The sequence below is a fragment of the Hippopotamus amphibius genome, chromosome 5, assembly GCF_030028045.1.
Source record: "Hippopotamus amphibius kiboko isolate mHipAmp2 chromosome 5, mHipAmp2.hap2, whole genome shotgun sequence".
Classification (NCBI taxonomy): domain Eukaryota; kingdom Metazoa; phylum Chordata; class Mammalia; order Artiodactyla; family Hippopotamidae; genus Hippopotamus; species Hippopotamus amphibius.
Window position 1 is genome coordinate 37,075,112 of NC_080190.1, and position 25,127 is coordinate 37,100,238.

Genomic DNA, 25,127 nt, shown 5'->3' on the forward strand with positions numbered 1-25,127 from the left:
CTGTCCAAATCTTACTAAATCTCTCAGCAGCATCTGACAAGGTTAATTATTCCCTCCTTGAAACACTTTTTTCCTCTCTGCTGATGCCTAAGCCCTATCCATCTAATTAAATGGCAATACCATCCACTCAGTTTCCTTCTTCCTTCAAGTCCCACATCCAATCTGTAGAAGTATGTTTAGCTCTAGTTCCATAATATACTCAGTCTGAACATGTCTCACTAGTTCCACTGCCAAAATCTTAGTCCAAACACTGACCCTCGTTCAGGCCTTGAAATGCCTTCCTAACTCCTTTCTCTTGCCCTACTACAGACCATCTTCCACATAACATCCAGAGAGAGACCTTTCTAAACTATAAATCATGTCACATCGTCCCTTTCTTCACAGCTTAAAACCTTTCAATGACTCTCCATTATAATTACAATAAAATTCAAACTCGGGGGCTTCCTAGGTGGCGCAGTGGTTAAGAATCCGCCTGCCAATGCAGAGGTCACGGGTTCGATCTCTGCTCTAGGAAGATCCCACATGCCGCGTAGCAACTAAGCCCGTGTGCCAAAAAAAAAAAAAAAAAAAAAAAAAAAAATTCAAACTCACATGGCCATATAGAGTTCCCAGATCAGGAGAATCAACATATTCTGGAACTTGTTAGAAACACAAAATTTGGAGCTCTATCCTAGACCTACTGAATAGTGAGAAGACTTTTCTGTGATTCTGATATATGCTAAAATTTGAGAACCTCTGATGTACAGATTCAATGTAATTCCAATACAACCAAATAACTTACCTCCTTTTGCTGAGTCAGTAAAGCATGATTTTTATTTTAGCAAGCCTTTCTAAATAAAGACTGAAAGTAAAAGTATTTTCTACTGGATTTTCATTTAATTAGAAAAGAATAAAATAATCTTTCTGAGAATTTCAACTAAACTTATCAAAAATTATATCAGTTTTCCATGTAATTATGTTACAAGGTGAGTTTTACAATATTTGTGTGGCTGCTTTTAAAATACAAAAGAGTCAATTATACTATTTTCGTGTGTTCATAAATAATACTTACAGTATTAAGTAAGGCATCATATACAGCATTCACAAATTTAGCATTAATCCCAGAGTCTTCAATAGTATTAAATGAGGCAGAGGCATCTTTCTGCAAATTCAATTAAAGAACCAAGTATATATAACATTTTAAGAACTATTCTAAGTAATATCTGAATCATAACTATTCCTTCATAATTTCTAATATTCTTAGTATGATGATAAAAAAGAACTGCTAGGGCAAAATTGCTAAAAATAAAAATAAATATATAAGGCTTATTTTAATAACTTTTAAAACTGAAAGAATGGAGTCAAACATTAACATTAGTACAAATTAAAACAATCTTTAAGAAATCACTTCAGTAATATTTATTTGTGATACATATAATTTCAGAATTAATACCTATTTATGTTTGCTTAAACAGCTGCTTAAGCCAATACTGGGTAGAAAAAGAGATAAATTTATAGTATCTTTTTTTGGAAAATTTAAACTAAAAGGGAAAATGTGCTTTATGTATTATTACCTTAAATGCAGCACTTAGTTCTGGGAAAGAATCAAACGTTGTGAGATAAAAATCATGTACTGTTTTCCAATCTCCTGATGACTTAGCTTTTTCTACATCTTCCCTAAAGTAAAAGCATTTATTAGCCATAACAGATAAAAATATTACTCAGATAAAATAGCATTAATTCTTTACAGATAAATGTCATCCAACATGCAACTTGAAATAATGAAGCTGAATACAGAAATATCTCCAGTTAATGTAAATACAGTTTATGAATTTATAATTCTTAATTGGATTGATATTAATCCAGCTTCAACTTCCCCATTTATTTGCTCTTTAAAAAGTTCATTTTTGACATGCTCCTTACAATTATCACTCTTTCCTTCACTTTATAGCCAAATTTCTTGACAGCTTTTGTTTACATTCTGTCCCTACTTCCTCATTCTTACTTAGTTCTCCAAGTGTCCATTTGGGTTTTTTCAGTAGTTTTTACTACTAACATAGTTTTCATGGTTTATACGTGTCACATGGTAGATGAAATCTTATTTTTTCAAAAGGACACATTCTATTATTTTCTTACTACCTTTACCTCCTCTTGCCTGTTTTGACTCATTTTCTCTTACTTAGTGTTTCTTTTGCTGCAACATTATCTATTCCTCACCTGTTAATTATATGTTTGTTTTCGCCTTCAACTTGAGACATCTAGTCTTTTGTGTCTTCACTCTTGGCGAATACCTTATGAGCCACAAGTTCAATTAATTTCTCACACAAAATATTGAATTACGCGAAGTGCTGACATGCAGGTGACTATATGTCTTCATGTAACAGTGAGCCGAAACTTACAGATAGTCTTTCATAGTTTTGGGCTGAACCGGAAGGACAGTTTCTGGAAGAACTGGGGCCTTCATTTCAGACGATAAAGCATCTATAGAGATGCGCTGTTTCTGTCTAACATCAAGGCAGATTGGTGGTAGGTCTCTCACTGTGAAGGATGAAAAAGCATTCAATGTAATTAATCATAACATTTTTCCAAATTACAAAATGCCAGGCTAATTCAACATGAACAGAAAACAAATGGATTATTTTGTATTGCATTCACCTTGGGATCATATAACAGAAAAACCTACCACACAGAAGGGCACTTTACTGGAGGGTCTGTTGCCACCTACAACTTCACCCATAGCAGATAAATTAGGCTGTACCTGACATTAAAAGTTACCCATAGATACAATATAGAGTTTTTCTTTCACCGCCTCCCTTCCCATAAATTGTCTTTCAGGGGTTATTTCAGTGAGACTAGATGTTTTTAGTATTTACTAGCTTTTTGAACACAGTTGCCCCTTGAGCAATGTGGAGTTTGGGCACTGACCCCCTCCAAAGTAACTTTACAGTTGGCCCTCCATATCAGCAGTCCAGCATCTGTGGATTCAACCAAACAGATTCTGTAGTACTATGGTACATATTTACTGAAATTTACTGAAAATATTAGCATGTACGTGGACCCACACACTTCAAAGTCATGGTTTTCAAGGGTCAACTGTATATATAAATAATTTATTTACATTCTCTGCAATTCTTTATTGGCAGTTTTAGCATTTTGGTATCAATTCGCATAAACATTTAATGTATTTTTCTATTTGCCCAAATATCCATCAGTTCATTGTTTGCCTTTTTGTTGCATTTCATAACCTTATAATTGTAAAATAAAACAAATGCAGAAAAAATTTCACAAAACAAACGTATGGCTTAATGAATTACTATAAGGCAAACATCTCTGAAACCACTAACCAGTCAAGGAATCGCGTTACCAGCTCCTCCTTGCTCTGCCTATTCCAATTTTAGTTAATTTCTCACAATTTCTTTTTTATCTCTTTCCTCATTTCTTTTTTGAATTTTAAATATATCCTCCTTCTCATCTTCTAGTTCTCTTAAGGCATCACCTGTTACAGTCCTTTGCTTTTGTGTTCCCTCTAGTTTATTTCTAAAATTAAAAAAAAAATCTAATTAGTTCCTTTATTGTCACCTAACTTTTCATTTTTTGCAATTCTGATTTATGGCATTCTTTCAAGTGTCATCATTTTCTTAATGAATTTTAGCTCATTTTGAAATAGTATTTTATCTATTTTTGTGGGCATGTGTTTCTGATGTGCTCTCATTGTTCAAGTGGCTGTTCTGTTTCTTACTCTTTTTGGTTACAATACAATTTTGTAATTAAAAATTATAGAATTTGACCTTGCTTTTCTGTAGCCAATTTTGTTTGAAATTAATTTTCTCAAACTATCAGAAGCAATTTCCCCCCTTTTTTGTTTTTATGCAGAATTCAAATATGTGGTATTCTGGGATTTCCAGGCCCTGTTTCCCTCCTCCACTTTTATTTCAGGTGCTGCTCAAATTTGATTCTAATCTCAGAATGCACCCCTGCCCCACCCCCAGCCTGGAAGGGGGCCCTAGTTTGGAGAATTCACAGGGGTTACCTGCTCCCTTCAGATCGCAACACGGGCACTCTGCATTCAACTGCTCTTGGCAAAACCCCTCCCAATTTCAGCTTCTCTCTCTCTCTGGTCCATCAGAACGCCTGGATGCTTCCTTCTGCTTGCACCATGGAGATTTTCTGATTTTGGTGATCTGTCCTGCTATCTTTTGGGGTTTACGGGAATTCTGTGGTAAATGATGTCCATGATGTTTAATTTTGCTGTACAGTTGGTGTGTACGTTCTATTTGGGATTCAGGGAGATTAAAAAAACAGTGCTGCTTATGCTGATACCTTCACAAAATCTGCCTTTTGATTTTATTTCTGAAAATGGAAAAGTATTTAAATAATACTGTATTAGTTAATTTTATCAACCTATTCCTTTAGTATTTTTTTATGATTAGTAAGCCAAGCCTTCCCTCTCTAGAGGTCAGAGGACCACGTATCTCTTCTAATTTGTGTTTTCTTCATTATAGTACATGTGAAGGATGCACTTACCACACTGCCTGGCAAACAGTAAATGCTCAATAAGTGTTATTTCTAGAATTTTATTATATAAGAGGTAATACAATATAAAATATGTTTTCCTAAATGGCCCACTTCAGAATATCATTTATTAAAGTATGTCACTGAACATTGTATTTTGATACTTTCATCACATATTAAATACTTTTATATACTGGGGCCTGTTGGGCTATGCATATGATTCCACTGACCTGTTTATTATTGTACCAAACAATTTCAATCACTACAGTTTAATAATACCTATCAATATCTGGTAAGGCAGTAGGCTTAGTGAGAGACGGTTGGTGGCTTGGGCCAGAGTGGTGGTAGTGAACTGATGAGAAATTGTTGGATTTGTGACATATCTGAATATAGAATTAACAGGATATGCTGTTGGTAGATATGCTGGCAGAAAGGTGGAAATGCCAGAATTTGTTAAAAGAAAGGTAAGCCAAAGATAACTGATAATTTAGCCTGACCAACTGGGTGAATGGTGGGACCATTTACAGAAATGGAGAACACTTAGAGGAAGTTGTTTTTTTTTTGGGTGGGGGGAGAGATGGGGGCTGGGGAGAAGCCAAAAGTTTTCTTTTGGCCACATTAAAGGCAGATGTTGAGTAGATATGAATCTTGAGTGCAGGGGAGTTGTGAAAGTTTATAGCTCATAGTAAAAATGCTCAATTAATGAGATCCCTAAGGAGAGTGTAAACAGAGAAGAAGCCTGAGAACTGAGCTCTGGGGACTGAGCCCTGGAGCGATCCAACATTAATGGAAGCTAATTAATTCTCCCTCTTTTATTTCAGAGTGAAAATATTAAAGGCTTGACTTTTATTTTGAATATAGCGCTAGTCTTATAATTCATGATGCAGTATTCTCATAGTTGCTATTTTCTAAACTTATAAATTCAGTTTCAATTTTTTTAATACAGAAATTAAGGAATCTATTTAAAAGTTTTTTTCAACCAATATGCTTAAATTTCTATTATTAATTCTAGTTTTATGCCATTGTGGTCAAGGAATATAAATTTAACAATTCCTCATATGAATAATTTATTGAAAACAACTTTGTCCATATATTATGAAATTTTGTTTTTTAAAAAACCTATATTCTATTTGAAAGGTACAAAGTGAGTTAACTACAGCAAACATCATAATTAATGGAGAAATATTACAAACATTTTCTTTTAAATAAAGACTGGAATAACATGGGAATAAATGTACTATCAGCACTTTTATTCAACACTGTACTAGAGGTCCTAGCATGTGTAAAGACAGAAAAGAGATTTTAAAAACTCAGGATTAGAAAGGAAGATAAAACACCATCATTTTCAAATGATTTGATTATAAACACAGACAGATCCAAAAGAATCTACAATTAGAAATAATAGAAGAGTTTAGTAAGATGGATGGATTAAAAAAATCAATATATGATAGTCAACTGCATTTATAAACACCAGCAACAAACAACTAGAAAATAGAATTGTTTAAAATTTGTAAAACTATTAAAAATTAAGTACTAATAAATAAATTGTAAAATCTTTGTAGAGAAAATACTAAAACTTTGTTGAGAGATTGAAAAAAGATCTAAATAAATAGAAATAAATACATGTTTATGGCTAGAAATGTTGACAATCATATAGAAGACAATTTTCCCTAATTGATCTTCAGATTCAGTGCAATTCAATTCAATAAAAATCCCAGCAATATTTTGGAACTTGATGAACTGATTCTAAAAATCACGTGGAAGACCAAGTACACAAGAATAGCTAAAGCATTTCTAAAGAAACAAGAGTAAGAAGCACGGACCTTGCTCTACCAGAAATCAAAAATTTTGAGGGTATAGTAACTAAGGCATTGTTTTACTGACATAGGATTAGATAAGTTGACCAGTGGAGTAGAGAATCATATCTATCCATACATGGAAGTTCAATACATGAAATACATGGCAGATCACTGGAACAAAGAAAGGATTTGAAAATATTAACCACATGGCGAAAAAACAAAGTTGGATCCCTACCTCATACCTTAAAAACTAGGAATAGGAGAATCCTTCTGATTTGGGGACAGAGAAAAGTTTCTTTAAGAGAAACTAAAAAGTACAACTATAAAAAAATAGATACTTTTGACTATGTTAAAATTAAAAACTTCTGATCATCAAATCTGAAACACATACAACAAAGGATGAGCACCAAGAATAGAGGTATTTCCTAAAAATCATTGAGAAAAAGAGAAATAATCTAATAGAATATTGTGCAAAAGAATCAAACAGGCATTCTAGAGAAAGAAACACATATACTCTACATACATCAAAAGACATTCAGTCTCATTAGTGATTAAGAAAATGCAAACTAAGAACGTGAGACATAATCTTATATCCACTCAACTGGCAAGAATTAAAAAGTATGATAATGTTAGGATGTAGATCAATTTGATATTTCATGTATCACTGATAGGAGTATTAACTTCCACAAACACTTCAAAAAACTGAAAAGCAGTTTGGCATTATTTTATAAACATGATCACATCCAGCAATTCACTCCTAAACAAATGTCCAAGAGAAATTTTGTATAAGTACATCAGAAGACATATAATATTCACAAAAGTATTGGTTCAGCAAAAACAAATCTAAAAATAATCCAATTATCCATTACTCAGAGAACTGATAAATACACTGTGGCATATTTATACAATATTTACAGCATTGAGTGCAAATAAACTATGACACTGTATTGTTACATTATACTATATTACATTATACATCATATCCCTATTATTAAAGTAAAGCAACCAATAGAGCCTTGCATGGACCAGGTACAGTGTCATGAATGAGAACTGTGATTAATCAAATTCTGCACATCTGAGGATAAAAAAACTGTTTTTCCCTAAACTTCTAGAGTTACCACACTTAATTTTATAATTAATCTTTTTTTATTTTGAGATAACTGTAGACTCCCATGTAGTTGTAAGAAATAATACAGAGATATCTCATGTACTCCTGACACAGACCATCAGATACAGAACATTTTCATCAACATGTTGCCCTCATGTTGCCCTTTACAGCCACACCCACCTCCCCCCTGCCTCCACCTTGCTTAATTCCTGGCAACCAGGGATCTGTCCTTTCAGATCCTTTCCTTTCTATAATGCTGTCATTTCAGAAGTGCTACATAAATATAATCATATATATGTAACCTTTGGGGATTGGCTTTCTTTTACTCAGCATAATTCTCCAGAGATTCATGCAGGTTGTTGCATGTATGAACAGTTTATTTCTTTTCGTTGCTGAGCAGTAATCCATGGCATGGGTGTACTACAGTTTATTTAACCATTCACTCACTGAAGGACATGTTTGGAGTTATTATGAATAAAGCTGCTATAAACATTCATACTTAGGTGCACTTTTATTTCTCTGAGATAAATGTCCAGGAGTGCAGTTGCTGGGTTAAATGGTCATTGCATGTTTAGTTTCTTAAGAAGAGCTGGAGGAATCATGTTCCCTGACTTCAGACTATACTACAAAGCTAAAGTAATAACAGTAAGGTACTGGCACAAAAACAGACACATAGATCAATGGAACAGGATACAAAGCTCAGAAATAAACCCACACACTTATGGTCAATTAAGCTACAACAAAGGAGGTAAGAATATACAATGGAGAAAAGACAGTCTCTTCCCTAAGTGGTGCTGGGAAAACTGGGAAAGCTAAATGTAAAATGAAATTGGATCATTCTCTAACACCACATACAAAAATAAACTCAAAATGGATTAAAGACCTAAGTGTAAGACTGGATACTATAAAACTCCTAGAGGAAAACGTAGGCAGAACACTCTCTGACATAAATCAAAGCAACATTTCTTTGGACCTGTCTCCTAGAGTAATGGAAATAAAAACATAAAAAAAACAAATGGGACCTAATTACACTTAAACACTTTTGCACAGCAAAGGAAACCATGAAACGAAAAGACAACCTATGGAATGGGAGAAAATATTTGCAAACAATATGACTGATAGGGGATTAATTTCCAAAATATACAAACAGCTCACACCATTTAATATCAAAAAAACCCAAACAACCCAATCAAAAAAATGGGCAAAAGACCTAAACAGACATTTCTCCAAAGAAGACATACAGATGGCCAACAGACACATGAAAAAGATGCTCAGTATCGCTAATTATTAGAGAAATGAGGTATCACCTCACACCACTCAGAACGGCCATCACCGAAAAGTCAAATTTACAGTTCTTCCTTTTATGAATTGTGCTTTTGGTGTCAAGACTAAGAACTCTTTTCTAGCCCTAGATCCTGAAGATAGTCTCCTATTATTTTGGTTTTTTTCCTGAGGTGTTTTATAGTTTTACATTTAAGTCAGTTATCCATTTTCAGTTAATGTTTGTATAAGGTGTGAGACCTGGGTCAGTGTTTGCACATGTCCAATTACTCCAGTACCAACTGTTGAAAAGGCTATCTTTCCTTTATTGAATTGCTTTTGGTCCTTTGTCAAATTATAACTGGGCATCTTTACATGGGTCTATTTCTGGGCTCTCTACTCTATTCCACTGATCCCTGTATTTGTCCCTCCACTAATACCTCACAGTCTTGATGACTCGTAACTATACAGTAAATCTTAAAATCAGGTAGACTGATTTCTCCCACTTTATTCCTTTTCAAAATTGTTTTTGTTTTTCTAGTTCCTCTGCTCTTCCACATAAATTTGAGAATAATCTTGTCTATAGTTGCTCCCCCCCCCCCATAAAAAAAGAAAACCTTTCTGGGATTTTGATATGAATTGCGTTAAACTTGTATATTAATTTGGGAAGAATCGGCATCTTTACTAAATCAAGTCTTCTAATCCCTGAACACAGTATATCTCTCCACTTATTTAGGTCTTTTAAAATTTCTTTCATTAGCAATGTGTAATTCTCAGCATATAAGTCTTGTAATGCTTGCTAGATTTATACCTAAGTATTTTATGTTTTAACGTGATTATAAATAATATACATTGTAAATTTCAGTGTACATGTGTTCATTGCTAACATAAACACAATAGGTTTTTGTATGTTATCACATATCCTTCAACTTACTAAAGTCATCTATTAGTCCTAGGAGTTTTGTTGTTGGTTTCTCGGGATTTTTTAATGTAGATAATTATGTCATCTGCAAATAGGAACAGTTTTATTTCTTACTTTCTGATCTGGATGTCCCTTCTTTTTATTGCCTTATTTTGCTGACTAGAACTTCCAATGCTATGGTGAATAAGGGTGGTGAGAACAGACATTTTTTTGCTTTGTTTCCAGTCTTAAAAGGAGAAAGAAACATGTACCACAATGTTCACTGCAGCACTATTTACAATAGCCAGGACATGGAAGCAACTTAAATGCCCATCGACAGATGAATGGATAAAGAAGATGCAGCACATACATACAATGGAATATTACTATGCCATAAAAAGGAATGAAATTGAGTTATTTGTGGTGAAGTGGATGGACCTAGAGTCTGTTATACAGAGTGAAATAAGCCACAAAGAGAAAAACAAATACTGTATGCTAACTCACACATATGGAATCTGAAAAAATGGTACTGATGAACCCAGTGAGAGGGCAAGAATAAAGATGCAGATGTAGAGAATGGACTTGAGGACACAGGATGGGGGGCAAAGGGGAAGCTGGGACAAAGAAAGAATAGCATTGACATATATACACTACCAAATGTAAAACAGATAGCTAGTGGGAAGTTGCTGCATAACACAAGGTGATCAACTTGATGATTGGTGATGACTTAGAGGGTGGGACAGGGAGAGTGGGAGGAAGGCTTGGGAGGGAGGGGATATGGGGATATATGTATAAATACAGCTGATTCACTTCGTTGTACAGCAGAAACTGTGACAACAATGTAAAGCAATTATATTCCAATAAAGAGCTGAAAAAAACCAAACCAAAACAAAAAAAAAACAACAAAAAAAAGGAGAAAGCATTTGGTCTTTCACCATTAAGTAAAATGTTAGCTGTAGGTTTTTTACAGATATTCTTTACCAAGTTAAGGAAGATCTCCTCTATTCCTATTTTCTGAGAATTTTTTTTAACCATGAATGGGTGTTGAGTTTTATCAAATGCTTTTTACATAATCACATGATTTGTATTATTAGACTGTTAATATAGTGAATTATATTGATTGATTTTCAAATATGGAAACAGTTTGCATTCCTGGAATAAGCCCCACTTGATCATGGTATATAATTGTTTTTATATATCGCTAAATTCTATTTGCTAATACTTTGTTAAATATTGGTCTATAATTTTATTTTATTTTTTTAACTATGTTTGTCTGGTCTTGGGGTAGCATTAGTTTCATAAAACGAAATGGAAAGCATTCCCTCTTTATCTATTTTGGAAAGAGACTGGATACAACTGGTGTTAATTCCTCTCTGAACATTTGGTAGAATTCTCCAGTAAAATTCTCTGGACCTGGATTTTTTAAAGAGTTTTAAAATTATGAATCCAATTTCCTTAATAGTTATAGGGCTATTCAAACTATATACTTCATATTGGATGAATTGTGGCAGTTTGTATTTTTTTGATGAATTCGTCAATTTCACATACGTTGTCAAATTTATGTAGAGTTGTTTGTGGCATACCTCTCCCCATCTTTTCAATGCCTGTAGGGTCTGTTGTGATAGCCCATTTCATTTGTGATAGTGATGAGCTGTGTCTTTGTTTTGTCAATTTTATGATAGAGGTTTGTCAATTTTATTCATTTGTTAAAAAAAAACAGCTCCATGTTTCACTGATTTTTCTCTTTTCAATGTCACTGATTTTTTGTTCTAATCTTTATATTTCTCCCTTCTGTTTGCTTTGGGTTTATTTTGATATTCTTTTTCTAGGTTCTTAAAGTGGGAGCTTAGACGCTGGTTTTGAAACTTTCCTTTTTACCTAATGCATGCATTGATTGCTATAAATGTCCCCTTTCCCAACTGCTTTAGAGGTATTTTGATATCTTACATTTTAATCTTCACTCAGTTCCATTCATTTTTTTAATTTCCTTTGAAACTTCCTCTTTAACCCAAAGAGCATTATTTAGAAGTATGTTGTTTGGTTTCCAGGTGTTTGGAGATTTTCCGTTATTTTCTGTTTTCGATTTCTAATTTGATGCAACTGTGGTCAGAGAACAGACTCCGTATTATTTCAATTTTTAAAAATTATTTAGGTTTGTTTTATGGTCCAGAATGTGGCCAGTGTTGGTATATGTTCTGTGGGCACTTGAAAAGCATGTGTATTCTACTGCTGTTGGGTGGAACATAAATGTCTATTAGATCCTGTTGGTTGATGATGCTGTTGAGTTCTTATATATTCTATATCCTCGCTGATTTTTCTGTCTAGGTTTATCAGATCCACAGTTAAAGACTTCAACACCCAATTGTGGATTTTTCTATTTCTCCTTTCAGTTCTACCAGGTTTTGCGCTACATATTTTATAACCCTATTGTTTGTTATGCACACATTTATGATTGCTATATCTTCTTGGTGATCATCCTTTTTTATCATTACATAATATCCCTCACTGACTCCAATAATTCTCTTTGTTCTGTTTATTTGATATTAATATAGCCATTATTGTATACTTTTTCCATCCTTTTACTTTCAACCTGCCTATATTGCTATATTTGAATTGCGTTTCTTGTAGACAGCATATAGTTAGGGCATGTTTTTAATCTACTCTGCCAATCTCTGCCTTTTAATTGATGTATTTAGACCATTTACATTCAATATAATTATTGATATATTAGGCCTTAAGTTCTGTCATTTAATATTTTTGTTTTCTATTTGTTCATTCTTATTTTTCCTGCCTCTCTGTGGGTTACTTGACCATTTTTTAGAATTCCATTTTGATTTATCTGTAGTGTTACTGAAAGGTTGCTCTAGATATTACATGTATACACATAACATTTTAATCTATGGTGTCATCATTTTATCAGTTGGAGTAAAGGTAGAAATTATACCTGCTTTTACATCTCTTTGCTCTGTTTATAATTATCTTAAGTATTTACTTACACATTTAGAACCATACCAGTATTACAATGATTGCTTCCACTGTCAACCATAATTTAGAAAACACAAAAGGAAAAGGAAAGTATTGTATTACCTATTTTTTGCTTATCATGTTCTTTCTTCTTCTTGATGTTCAAGGTTCCTTCTTTTATTGTTTCCTTTCTGTTTATGGAAACTTTTTTAAAAAAATTAATTAAATTTATTTATTGGCTGCGTTGGGTCTTCGTTGCTGCATACAGGCCTTTTCTAATTGCTGAGAGTGGGGGCTACTCTTCATTGTGGTTTGTGGGCTCTTCATTGCAGTGGCTTCTCTTGTTGCAGGGCACAGGCTCTAGGTGTGTGGGCTTCAACAGTTGCAGCATATGGGGTCAATAGTTGTAGCTCATGGGCTCTATAGCACAGGCTCAATAGTTGTGGTGCATGGGCTCCATGGCATGTGGGATCTTCCAGGAGCAGGGCTTGAACTCATGTCCCCTGCATTGGCAGGCGGATTCTTAACCACTGTGCCACCTAGGAAGCCCTGTTTAGGGAAACTCTTAATGCACTCTTTTAGACCATCTACTGGCAACAAATTCTGTTTGTTTTCCTTCATCTGAGAAAGTCTTGATATCCTCTTCATTCCTGAAAAATATTTTCACCATGTACAGGATTCTGGGCTGGCAGTTCTCCCAGCCACTTCCTTCTGGCCTCCATGGTTACTGATAACTTCTTTTTTTAAATTTTTTTATTATATATATATTTTTAATTGAGGTATAGTTGTTTTACAATGTTAAGAAATCTTCTTCATTTGAAAGGCTTTCCTCTATTGCTAAAGGTATCCTGTTTCTCTGGTTGCTTTTCAACATTTTGTTGCTGTTGTCTTTAGTTTTCAGAGGTCTAATTATGATATGACGATGAGAATTTCTTTAGGTTTACTCTGTATGGGATTTGCTCAGCTTCTTGAACCTATAGGTTCATGTCTCTTGACAAGTGTGGGAAGCTTTCAATTATTGAGTACTTTTTCAGGCTACCCTCTTCTTCCTCTCCTTCTAAGACTCCAATGGCAAGAGTGTAATATCTTTTCTTATTGTCCCACAGGTCTCTGAGACGATTCACTTTTTCTTTCCAGTCTATTTTCTCTTTATTGTTCAGAATGGGTAATTTCCATTGTTCTATATTCCAGCTCATTAACTCTTGTCCCTTCCTTTTGCTGCTGAGCCCATCCACCAAGCATTTTACTTTCGTTACTATATTTTGTCAAGTATTAATACTTCCAAACCAACAGAATAGATTAATATTCTATAGATTCTAAATTCTACAATAATGAAATGTAATTCCATTAATTCCATTCTAATGTATTCAGAATATATTTTCTATTAAGCAAACACAAGCATCAATCATCACAGCAGTAACACAGCTATAAGGTCCCCCCTCCTTCCTTCCTCCCTCTCTCCCTCCCTTCCTTCCTTCCTTCCTTCTTCACTCTCCCAACCAAGCATCTACCTTTGCATCTATCACTGACTTCAAATTTTATTACTGCTAGAGTATCTTTTAAAATAAACTTTCATAAGGGGGGGGAATTCAAGGAAGGGAGGGAATACGGGGATATGTGTATAAAAACAGATGATTGAACCTGGTGTACCCCCAAAAAAATAAAAAATAAAATAAAATAAAAAAATAAAAGTAAAAAAAAATAAAATTAAAAAAAAAACAAAAACAAAAAAAAAAACCAGATGACTGAACTTGGTGTACCCCCCAAAAAAAAGAAATTAAAAAAAAATAAACTTTCATATTAGAAGACAGTACAGAGATGCCAATTTCTTACACTCAACAGCAATGTTTTTCAAACTTCACTGTTTATAAGAATCACCTGAAGACCTTGTTGAACTAAAACAAACATCACTTGGCCCTCTCAAAGTCAGTGACTCAGTAGGTCTGGCGTGGGGCCCAAGAATGTGCATTTCTAACATGCAAGTCTGAGGATCGCATTGAGAAACACTGTTCAGTGGTTTAAGGAGAGAACAATGATGCTGACAATATAAAACAGATGATTAAATTTTTTAGTTTTATAACTGAGTTTTATACCCCTTATTAAATATGGAAATATCTAATTTCTAGCAATTTGTACTTTAAGCACAAACTGGACAGAAGTTCAATTTTTATTTATTTATTTATTTATTTATTTATTTTTTGGGGGGGTACACCAGGTTCAATCATCCGTTTTTATACACATATCCCCATCTTCCCTCCCTTCCTTGATGCCCCCCCAAGCCCCCCCCACCCTCCCCACCCCAGTCCTCAAAGGCATCTTCCATCCTCGAGTTGGACTCCCTTTGTTATACAATAACTTCCCACTGACTATTTTACAGTTGGTAGTATATATATGTCTGTGTTACTCTCTCGCTTCGTCTCAGTTTCCCCTTCATCCCCCGCCCCCTCCCATACCTCGAGTTCTCCAGTCCATTCTCTGTATCTGCATCCTTGTTCTGGTCACTGAGTCCAACAGTACCATTTTTAGATTCCGTATATGTGAGTTAGCATACAATATTTGTCCTTCTCTTTCTGACTTACTTCACTCTGTATGACAGACTGTAGTTCTATCCACCTCATTACATATAGCTCCATCTCATCCCTTTTTATAGCTGAGTAATATTCCATTGTATATATATGCCACATCTTCTGTATCCATTCATTTGTTGATGGGCATTTCGGTTGCTTCCATGTCCTGGCTATTGTAAATAGTGCTGCAATAAACATTATGGTACAAGTTTCTTTTGGGATTATGGTTTTCTTTGGGTATATGCCCAGGAGTGGGATTACTGGATCATATGGTAGTTCTATTTGTAGTTTTTGAAGGAACCTCCAAATTGTTTTCCATAGTGGCTGTACCAATTTACAGTCCCACCAACAGTGCAGGAGAGTTCCTTTTTCTCCACACCCTCTCCAACATTTGTTGTTTCCAGACTTTGTGATGATGGCCATTCTGACTGGTGTGAGGTGATACCTCATTGTGGCTTTGACTTGCATTTCTCTGATGATGAGTGATGTTGAGCATCTTTTCATGTCTTTGTTGGCCATCTGTATGTCTTCTTTGGAGAAATGTCTATTTAGGTCTTCTGCCCATTTGTGGATTGGGTTATTTGCTTTTTTGGTATGAAGCTTCATGAGCTGCTTGTATATTTTGGAGGTTAATCCTTTGTCCGTTGTTTCATAGGCAATTATTTTTTCCCACTCTGAGGGTTGCCTTTTAGTCTTGTTTATGGTTTCTTTTGCTGTGCAAAAGCTTTTAAGTTTCATGAGGTCCCATTCATTTATTCTTGATTTTATTTCCATGATTCTAGGAGGTGGGTCAAAAAGGATGGCGCTTTGATGGATGTCATATAGTGTTCTGCCTATGTTTTCCTCTAGGAGTTTTATAGTGTCTGGCCTTACATGCAGGTCTTTAATCCATTTGGAGTTTACTTTTGTGTATGGTGTTAGGAAGTGTTCTAATTTCATTCTTTTGCATGTTGCTGCCCAGTTCTCCCAGCACCACTTATGGAAGAGGCTGTCTTTTTTCCATTGTATATTCTTGCCTCCTTTGTCAAAGATAAGGTGCCCATATGTGTTTGGGCTTACTTCTGAGTTCTCTATTCTATTCCATTGATCTTCCTTTCTATTTTTGTGCCAGTACCATACTGTCTTGATCACTATGGCCTTGTAGTATAGTTTGAAGTCAGGAAGCCTGATTCCACCAACTCCATTTTTCCTTCTCAAGATTGCTTTGGCTATTCGGGGTCTTTTGCGTTTCCATACAAATCGTAAGATTTCTTGCTCTAGTTCTGTGAAAAATGCCATTGGTAATTTGATGGGGATTGCATTGAATCTGTAAATTGCTTTGGGTAGTACAGACATTTTCACGATGTTGATTCTTCCAATCCAGGAACATGGTATGTCCCTCCATCTGTTTGTGTCGTCTTTGATTTCTTTCATCAATGTCTTAAAGTTTTCTGCATACAGATCTTTTGCCTCCTTAGGCAGGTTTATTCCTAGGTATTTGATTCTTTTGGTTGCAATGGTGAATGGGAGAGTTTCCTTAATTTCTCTTTCTGCTCTTCCGTTGTTAGTGTATAGGAATGCAAGAGATTCCTGTGCATTCATTTTGTATCCTGCTACTTTACTAAACTCATCAATTAGTGCTAGCAGTTTTCTGGTAGAGTCTTTAGGGTTTTCTATATATAATATCATGTCATCTGCAAAGAGTGACAATTTTACTTCTTCTTTTCCAATTTGGATTCCTTTGATTTCTTTTTCTTCTCTGATTGCTGTGGCTAAAACTTCCAAAACTATGTTGAATAATAGTGGTGAGAGTGGACACCCTTGTCTTGTTCCTGTTTTTAGGGGGAATTCTTCCAGTTTTTCTCCATTGAGAACAATGTTGGCTTTTGGTTTTGCATATATGGCTTTTATTATGTTGAGGTAATTTCCTTCTATGCCCATTTTCTGGAGAGCTTTTATCATAAATGGATGTTGAACTTTGTCAAAAGCTTTTTCTGCATCTATTGAAATGATCATATGGTTTTTATCCTTCAATTTGTTGATATGATGTATCACATTGATTGATTTGCGTATATTGAAGAATCCTTGCATCCCAGGGATAAACCCCACTTGATCATGGTGTATGATTTTTTTAATGCGCTGTTGTAGTCTGTTAGCTAGTATTTTGTTGAGGATTTTTGCATCTATATTCATCAGTGATATTGGTCTATAGTTTTCTTTTTTTGTGACATCTTTGCCTGGTTTTGGTATCAGGGTGATGGTAGCCTCATAGAATGAGTTTGGGAGTGTTCCGCCTTCTGCAATATTTTGGAAGAGTTTGAGAAGGATAGGTGTTAACTCTTCTCGAAATGTTTGATAGAATTCGCCTGTGAATCCATCTGGTCCTGGGCTTTTGTGTGTTGGGAGATTTTTAACCACTGCCTCAATTTCCGTACTTGTGATTGGTCTGTTCATGGTTTCTATTTCTTCCTGGTTCAGTCTTGGAAGATTGTATTTTTCTAAGAATGTATCCATTTCTTCCAGGTTATCCAATTGATTGGCATATAGTTGCTTGTAGTAGTCTCTCATGATGTTTTGTATTTCTGAGGTGTCCGTTGTGACTTCTCCTTTTTCATTTCTAATTCTGTTGATTTGCATCTTCTCCCTTTTTTTCTTGATGAGTCTGGCAAATGGTTTATCAATTTTGTTAATCTTCTCAAAGAACCAGCTTTTAGTTTTATTTATTTTTCTTATGGTTTCTTTCCTTTCTTTTTCATTTATTTCTGCTCTGATCTTTATGATTTCTTTTCTTCTGCTCACTTTAGGGTTTCTTTGTTCTTCTTTCTCTAGTTGTTTTAGGTGTAAGGTTAGGTTGTTTATTCGATCATTTTCTTGTTTCTTAAGGTAGGACTGTATTGCTATAAACTTCCCCCTTAGAACTGCTTTTGCTGCATCCCATAGGTTTTGGGTTGTTGTGTTTTCGTTGTCATTTGTTTCTAGATATTTTTTGATTTCCTCTTTGATTTCTTTAGTGATTCCTTGGTTGTTTAGGAGTGAATTGTTTAGCCTCCATGTGTTTGTCTTTTTTGCAGTTTTTTTCCTGTAATTGATATCTAGTCTCATGGCATTGTGGTCTGAGAAGATGCTTGATATGATTTCAATTTTCTTGAATTTGCCGAGGTTTGATTTGTGACCCAAGATGTGATCTATCCTGGAAAATGTTCCGTGTGCACTTGAGAAGAACGTGTATTCTGTCATTTTTGGATGGAATGTCCTATAAATATCAATTAAGTCGAGATGGTCTAATGTGTCATTTAAAGCTTGTGTATCTTTATTTATTTTCTGTTTGGATGATCTGTCCATTGATGTAAGTGGGGTGTTCAAGTCTCCCACTATTATTGTGTTCCTGTCAATGTCCCCTTTTATAGCTGTTAGCATTTGCCTTATGTATTGAGGTGCTCCTATATTGGGGGCATAGATATTTACCATTGTGATATGTTCTTCTTGGATGGATCCCTTGATCATTATGTAGTGTCCTTCCTTGTCTCTTTTAATAGTCTTTACTTTCAAGTCTAATTTGTCTGATATGAGTATTGCTACTCCAGCTTTTTTTTGACTTCCATTTGCATGGAATATCTTTTTCCATCCCTTAACTTTCAGTCTATATGTATCCCTTGGTCTGAAGTGGTTTTCTTGTAGGCAGCATATAGAAGGGTCTTGTTTTTGTATCCATTCAGCCAGTCTGTGTCTTTTGGTTGGAGCATTTAATCCATTTACATTTAAGGTGATTATTGACGTGTGTGTTCCAATTACCATTTTCTTAATTGTTTTGAGTTTGTATTTGTAGGTGTTTTCCTTTTCTTGTGTGTCCTACTTAGAGAAGTTCCTTTAGCAGTTGTTGTAAGGCTGGTTTGGTGGTGCTGAATTCTCTTAACTTTTGCTTGTCTGGAAAGCTTTTGATTTCTCCCTCAAATCTGAATGAGATTCTTGCTGGGTAGAGTAGTCTTGGCTGTAGGTTTCTCTCTTTCAGGACTTTCAGGATATCCTGCCATTCCCTTTTGGCCTGCAGAGTTTCTGTGGAAAGGTCAGCTGTTATCCTGATGGGTTTTCCCTTATATGTTGTTTGTTGCTTTTCTCTTGCTGCTTTTAATATTTTTTCTTTGTGTTTAATTGTCGTTAGTTTGATTAATATGTGTCTTGGTGTATTTCTCCTTGGGTTTATTCTGTATGGGACTCTCTGTGCTTCTTGGACTTGGTGAATTATTTCCTTTCCCATGTTGGGGAAGTTTTCCACTAGAACCTCTTCAAATATTTTCTCAGACCCTTTCTTGTTTTCTTCTTCTTCTGGGATGCCTATAATTCGAATGTTGGTAAGCTTAATGTTATCAGTGAGGTCTCTGAGACTGTCTTCTAATCTTTTTATCATTTTTTCTTTTTCCTGCTCTGTGGCAGTTATTTCCCCCATTCTATCTTCCAACTCACTTATTCGTTCTTCTGCCTCAGTCATTCTGCTGGTTATAGCATCTAGAGTATTTTTAATTTCAGTTATTTTGTTGTCCATTGCTGTTTGTTTTTCTGAGTTCTTATGAACTGTTTCTTGTACTTTCTCTATTTTGTTATCGAGATTTTGTATCATTTTTACTATCATTACTCTAAATTCCTTTTCAGGCATTTTTCCTATTTCCTCCTCATTTATTTGGTCTTGTGGGTTTTTTTCTTGCTCCTTTGCCTGCATGGTGTTTCTTTGTTTCCTCATGGTTGTCCAAACTTTTGGGGTTGCTTGTCCTTGGGTTTTTTTGCGTTATTCTGTGACCAGCAGAGGTTCCTTTATTGTTCGTCTGTAAGCGTCGGTGTGTGGGGAGGGAGAGGGTACAACAGTGGCTCCTTCTCCTGGGAGGGAGTGAGCAGTGGCGCACTGATGTCTCAGTCAGGCTTGGAGGTGCCTGTTGCAGAGGGCGCCGGTGGCTCAGGCGTACACAGAAAGTCTTAGAGTTGGGCCTCTCTCGGGGTTTTTTTCTTTTCTTTTCTTTTTTTTTTTTTCTCTCGGCAGCCTCCCTGCTGCTGGCGTTGCAAGGGGTTTTAATCTAGCCCTGCCCGAGTGCCTGAGGGTACTTGTTATCCCTGAGCGCCTTAGGTGGCCCGCAGGGCGTCTCTCCACTGCCTGTTGCAGAGGCGCGGAAAGAGAGAGGCTATGCGCATGGCTCCTCCCAGCCGCCAGTGAGCCTGCAGCCTCCAGCCGCCATCATGGCCAGGCAGCTCTCAGGAACGGGCACTCCTCTCCGCGGACCTCCTCCCTCCTGTCCTCTCGGTCCGTCACCCTACCGGCAACAATGTTTCCCACACTGAACCAGCTCTCCTGCTCCCACACTCCCGCTCCTGGACCCTCCGTTCAGCCGCGGATCAATGTCTTGGTCCGGGAACGCTGAGCTGCGCTGCGGACCCTCTGAATGTTTCTCACTCCCTCCCGTCTGCCACAGCTCCGCCGCTTCACCCTCTTTGAGCCCTCGTAGATGCCTCCCTACCGGCTATGTCGGGCTCCCCGCAGTCCCATCCGGTGTCCGAGGCCGTCTGCTGGTGTTCAGCTGGTTCTCTGTGAGAATTACTGCGTCCTTCCGTGCATTCCCAATGCATCTGTGGGGAGGGATGCACTCCACGTCTCTCTACTTCGCCGCCATCTTTTCCTTCCCCAGAAGTTCAATTTATTAGTGATTAAAATTAGGTATCTATGTAAATGATTTGCTATGGGTTCTATTTGGCAATCTTTATTAAAGAGAAAGAATGTTGCAGAAAAGAACCCCTCTCCAGCACCAGTCTTGTTACTATTATCTTTTGAGGCTCCTCTACAGTTTCTCTTCCTCTTCACCAGGCTTACCCTTCCCTATCCCTTCCCACACACCTTTCTCAACCTGGCTATAAACACCCACTATTAACAACAAACAGACTCATTCATATATAAATTAACTTATTCACTCACAGAGCATATATACACATTTTTATACCCACTCATTTTTATTAATACCACACTGAGGTGGAAGAGTGAAATTTTATTTAGTAAGAGAACTGGATTTTGGCAAAGACTGAGAGTGGGGAGATTCTTACATAACAGAAATCGTAATGCCAAAGCAGAGAGGATTACAGGGTGAGGTTAGAATCAGAGGCCCAGATGGAATTTATTTTTAGTTTGGAAGGTAACTTGGACTGAAGAGTAATGCAGAATGCTAACGTACTATGTTAATGGGACTTGAGTCAGAAAGAAAGGCAGAATCCTTTGCTCACATTAGTGAATGAAAGCCAAACTACAGGATGTGACATTCGACTATCAAGAAAGGAAGAATAACAGCTCACAGCTGCTCTCATGTCCCTGAATATCAAGGCATTGTTTCTACAGACAGGCTTTCAGCCTGTTCTCACAGATGGTTATTAAAATCTAATTTAAAAGAGAAAATCAATAACTGTGGTGATGGATTAATTTAATCTCTAACTGATATTATAAATAGAACAGGCAAATCTTCATTCTATCATATGCAGCTTACTCTGCAATACAGAATATTGTAATGCACTGAAAAAAGTCGAAATATATTTAACAGTGAATCTGTCATTTAGGTTTCATTCAGCTAATACTTGGCAACACTGTGCTAAATTGATAAGCGGTAATCATTCTCCCTTTCAATATAGTGTTGTCAATTTTAGTTGGTTGCTTAGAAACATTAAGTAAAACACTTGATGCCATGCAAGAAGAATAAGGGTTATGGTGGCGTCTGGTAGTGTATTTTTAAAAACGTGAAGATCATAATATAATGATGTATAAGGGTGTGAGATTATTAGCCAAATTTTACCAGCTCACTGTTTTCAAGAAGCTGTCATAGGCTGACTCTGGTTGGAGATGAGTAACATGTAGCTTTCCACAACTGCACCACCAAGATAAAGACTGACATTGTAAACTGGCCACATGATTAGGAGACTGAAGACTGTTCCTGGTGAGCCAGCTCAGGTAGCAAGAGCAGAATCAAAGGTATCAAGAGTCTCTATGCAGGTGGGGTGTTCAACAGGAGGAACCTGGGTCTCTGTTCCTTATCCCTCTACCGCTGGAGAGGAAACACTGATGTAAGGTTTGCTGCTGGTGACACACTGTCGCAAAAAGCTATACCCTAAGCAGTCATCCCAAATAATTTGTAATTAAATAAGTAATAAGTAATGGAAAAATACCAGCCTAGGAAGTAAGGGCCTAGGTCCTGTTGCTGTGTGGGTTACTAACTTTCATAACCTTGGACAAGTTATTGAAATTCCTTGGGCCTCAGCTATGACATTATACAATGAAAGAGATACCCTAAGTCTGTTGTTCCCAAGGCTCCTAAGAAGAACTTCAAGGGCCACCTCAGGGGAATGGTGCTGTGTCGATGTGTCTACTCAAGGGAAGCTCAGCTTTTCTCTACTTAATATACTGATGCTCTAAGAAAAATTATTTTTCAAAAAGTGTTTTGCTTCGAAAATAAAAAATAACAAAAATAGGTTTGAAAACCACTGGTTCAATAATTTCTAACTTCCATCTCTAAAACTTTTACAAACAAAATGGACAGGACTTATAAACCAACTGAAAAAGGTAAAAATCCCCTACTATACAATATAATATAATGACCTATAACAGAAAAATTGAAGGAGCCTGGAAACTTAAAATGCATATGTCATCTAAACACCTGATTTTAGTTACAACCTCCAGCCTTACAGCAGGGTAAAGGAAAAAGTTCTGAAATAAGCCTCAAAAGACCTGGCTTCTCTTTCTGGATCTACATCTGACATTCACATGATGTGGTAGTTTTAAAATATGTCCATAAATTTGGATATTCCTCCCATCAAAAGATGGAGTCTAATTCTTTTCCCTTTGAATATTAGCCAGCCTCAGTGGCTCCTTGCTGATGAAAAATGTGGCAGAAGTGATGCTGTATGACTAGATTACAGAATAAAGCTGAACTTTCTATCATGTATAAAAACATGTGGCAAAACTGAATCCTAAATTTACACGGAAGTAGGAGCTAGTAAACTATGAAATGTCAATCAAAACAAAACTCAATGAGGATCAAACAAAATCAGTATGTTGGAAAATTAACCCCTTAAATCAAAAAACTCAGGTGTAGAAGATATTTTACAACTCATAATTCCCCATTTCCTCAGTCTATAGATGAGTAAATAAAGAGTCCCGAGAGCTAGGTTTAATGTCTAAGGTCCCAATGACAGTTCCTGGCAGTAGTTAACTCAAAGACTAAGTTCTTATTTAATATCTTAACTGACAACCTGTGAGTGCTGGGCAGGTAATAAGTGAGCTACAATTTGAAAGATCCCTCTAGCAGTTCAGTACTCTGTACTGCTTCTCACTACTTCAATAGTGGCAAGCCATGGCAACAGGGAGAGACCAGAGTGGATTAGTCATAACAGGTGGTGTCTACATCCTTGTCTATAGGATGACTTTTCAGAACATTTGGCAAAAATAAAACTGAAGGTGGGAGAAAGGAAGAAAGAAGTGAAAAAAAACACCACTCTGACTCACAGGACTTTAGCCATCAGAGCCAAATAAAGTGATACATTCATTGCTGTTTGGAGATGTACTTTTTACTAAGTTCACTGGTGCTGTATTTGTAAAACTGCAATAAAAAGCATCCATAAAATGTTCTTTTATGGGTCTAGATATAAAAATATTAAAAAGTCATTTTTATACAAGGTTATCGCTAATAGAATAGGTGTCTTACACTGGACATATCTTAGAGAATTTATTGTAGCCTTGAGATAGGTTACAGGGTGAACTGGCCAGAAACCCAGAAAAAGTACCTGCCATATATTTCCTCATTCAGTATTTACTGAGTAAAGGCTCTGTGTACCATGCACACTGGATCCTGGAAATACATAGAGATTATAAACGTACTTACTGTTGGAAGCAACAATTTCACTTCTAAGAATATCCTACAGATAAACCTCCATAGGAACAAAAGACATATGTACAGAACCTGTCACTGTGGCGTTGTTTACAATAGCAAAAGACAAAATAAACAACTAATTTATTTTAATAGGATCTTAGTAAGTCCAATACAATGGAATATAATTATAAAAAAAAGAGTGAGGAAGTTCTTTATGTACTGATATAGAAAAATATCCAGGGTACATCAACCAAAAAAAAAAAAAAACACACAAGGTGCTGGATAATGTATAGGTGGAAAATCAGAATGTATATTTATATTTGCTTTCATTTGCATAAAGAAACACAGGAAATAATACAAAAGACAGCAGGGAAGAGTGTGAAAGTGAGACATCTGAAACATACTTAATTTTATAGTTTTGATTTTTGAAACACGTAAGTATGCCATCCATTCAAAACATTAACTTTAATATTAAAAAAATTAGACTAGGCCTTTTCCTCTCCAAAAAACAGCTTAACGAGTTTATAGACTAGTAAGGTGACAGTTGAATCAACAAGTCAATGCAGCAAGGTACTCTAAGTTCTTGATAGATATTTCGCTCCCATAGGTATGGTTAAGAAAAGCTAAGTTCAAGGTTACTCACTCTGACCTAGAAAATGATCTTGGAGATTTAGTCCAAAATCAATTCATTCTCCCAGGAATCCTGGAGATGGGGTCATTTGAGGCCTTGGAGATACTTTTTCTAAGAGGGAAATCCTACAGCAGTTATTGCGAGTCCTTTTCTCTCCCCAGATGGCAAGTCCTGTGCTGGGTTTCTTCTCACAGTTTGTTTCCCTGTCTGCCTCTAAAGCTGCTTTTGGAGAAACTGTGAAAACTCTGTGGTACTTCACCTGCAAATAGATCACAGCATCCCACCACACACAGATCCAGCACCATCTGAGCTGAAGACCACTCTGTTCTCTCGGTTCTTCCAGAGGAGCAAAGAGCATGGGACGCGCTTCTCCAGAGCGTGTAAAAACTGCACAGTTCATTACGTCACCTCAGGGCCCTTCTAGAGTAAACTCATAAAATGGACTGCAGCTGAGAGAGGAACAGTGCCCCTGAGCACTGTCAGAGTTAATGTCAGCTCTTCCTGAATGACCGAGAGCACAAAGATATTTTAAAAGGTTTGGA

At 36.1% G+C, this 25,127-nt stretch overlaps 1 protein-coding gene across 2 annotated transcripts in view; it reads right to left on the bottom strand.

Moving 5' to 3' along the window:
* Positions 1-25,127, bottom strand: part of HECTD2 (HECT domain E3 ubiquitin protein ligase 2) — a 77,923-nt gene that overhangs the window by 29,952 nt on the left and 22,844 nt on the right. Inside the window, exons 3-5 of one of the 2 annotated variants that reach the window (XM_057737334.1) lie at positions 2,379-2,517; positions 1,554-1,656; positions 1,052-1,141 (exon numbers count right to left, since the gene is read on the bottom strand). In XM_057737334.1, the coding sequence (XP_057593317.1) occupies positions 1,052-1,141; positions 1,554-1,656; positions 2,379-2,517 (332 nt within the window). Of the gene's footprint in view, positions 1-1,051; positions 1,142-1,553; positions 1,657-2,196; positions 2,292-2,378; positions 2,518-25,127 lie in introns of those variants that run through there. The other variant, XM_057737335.1, reaches the window with a different exon arrangement.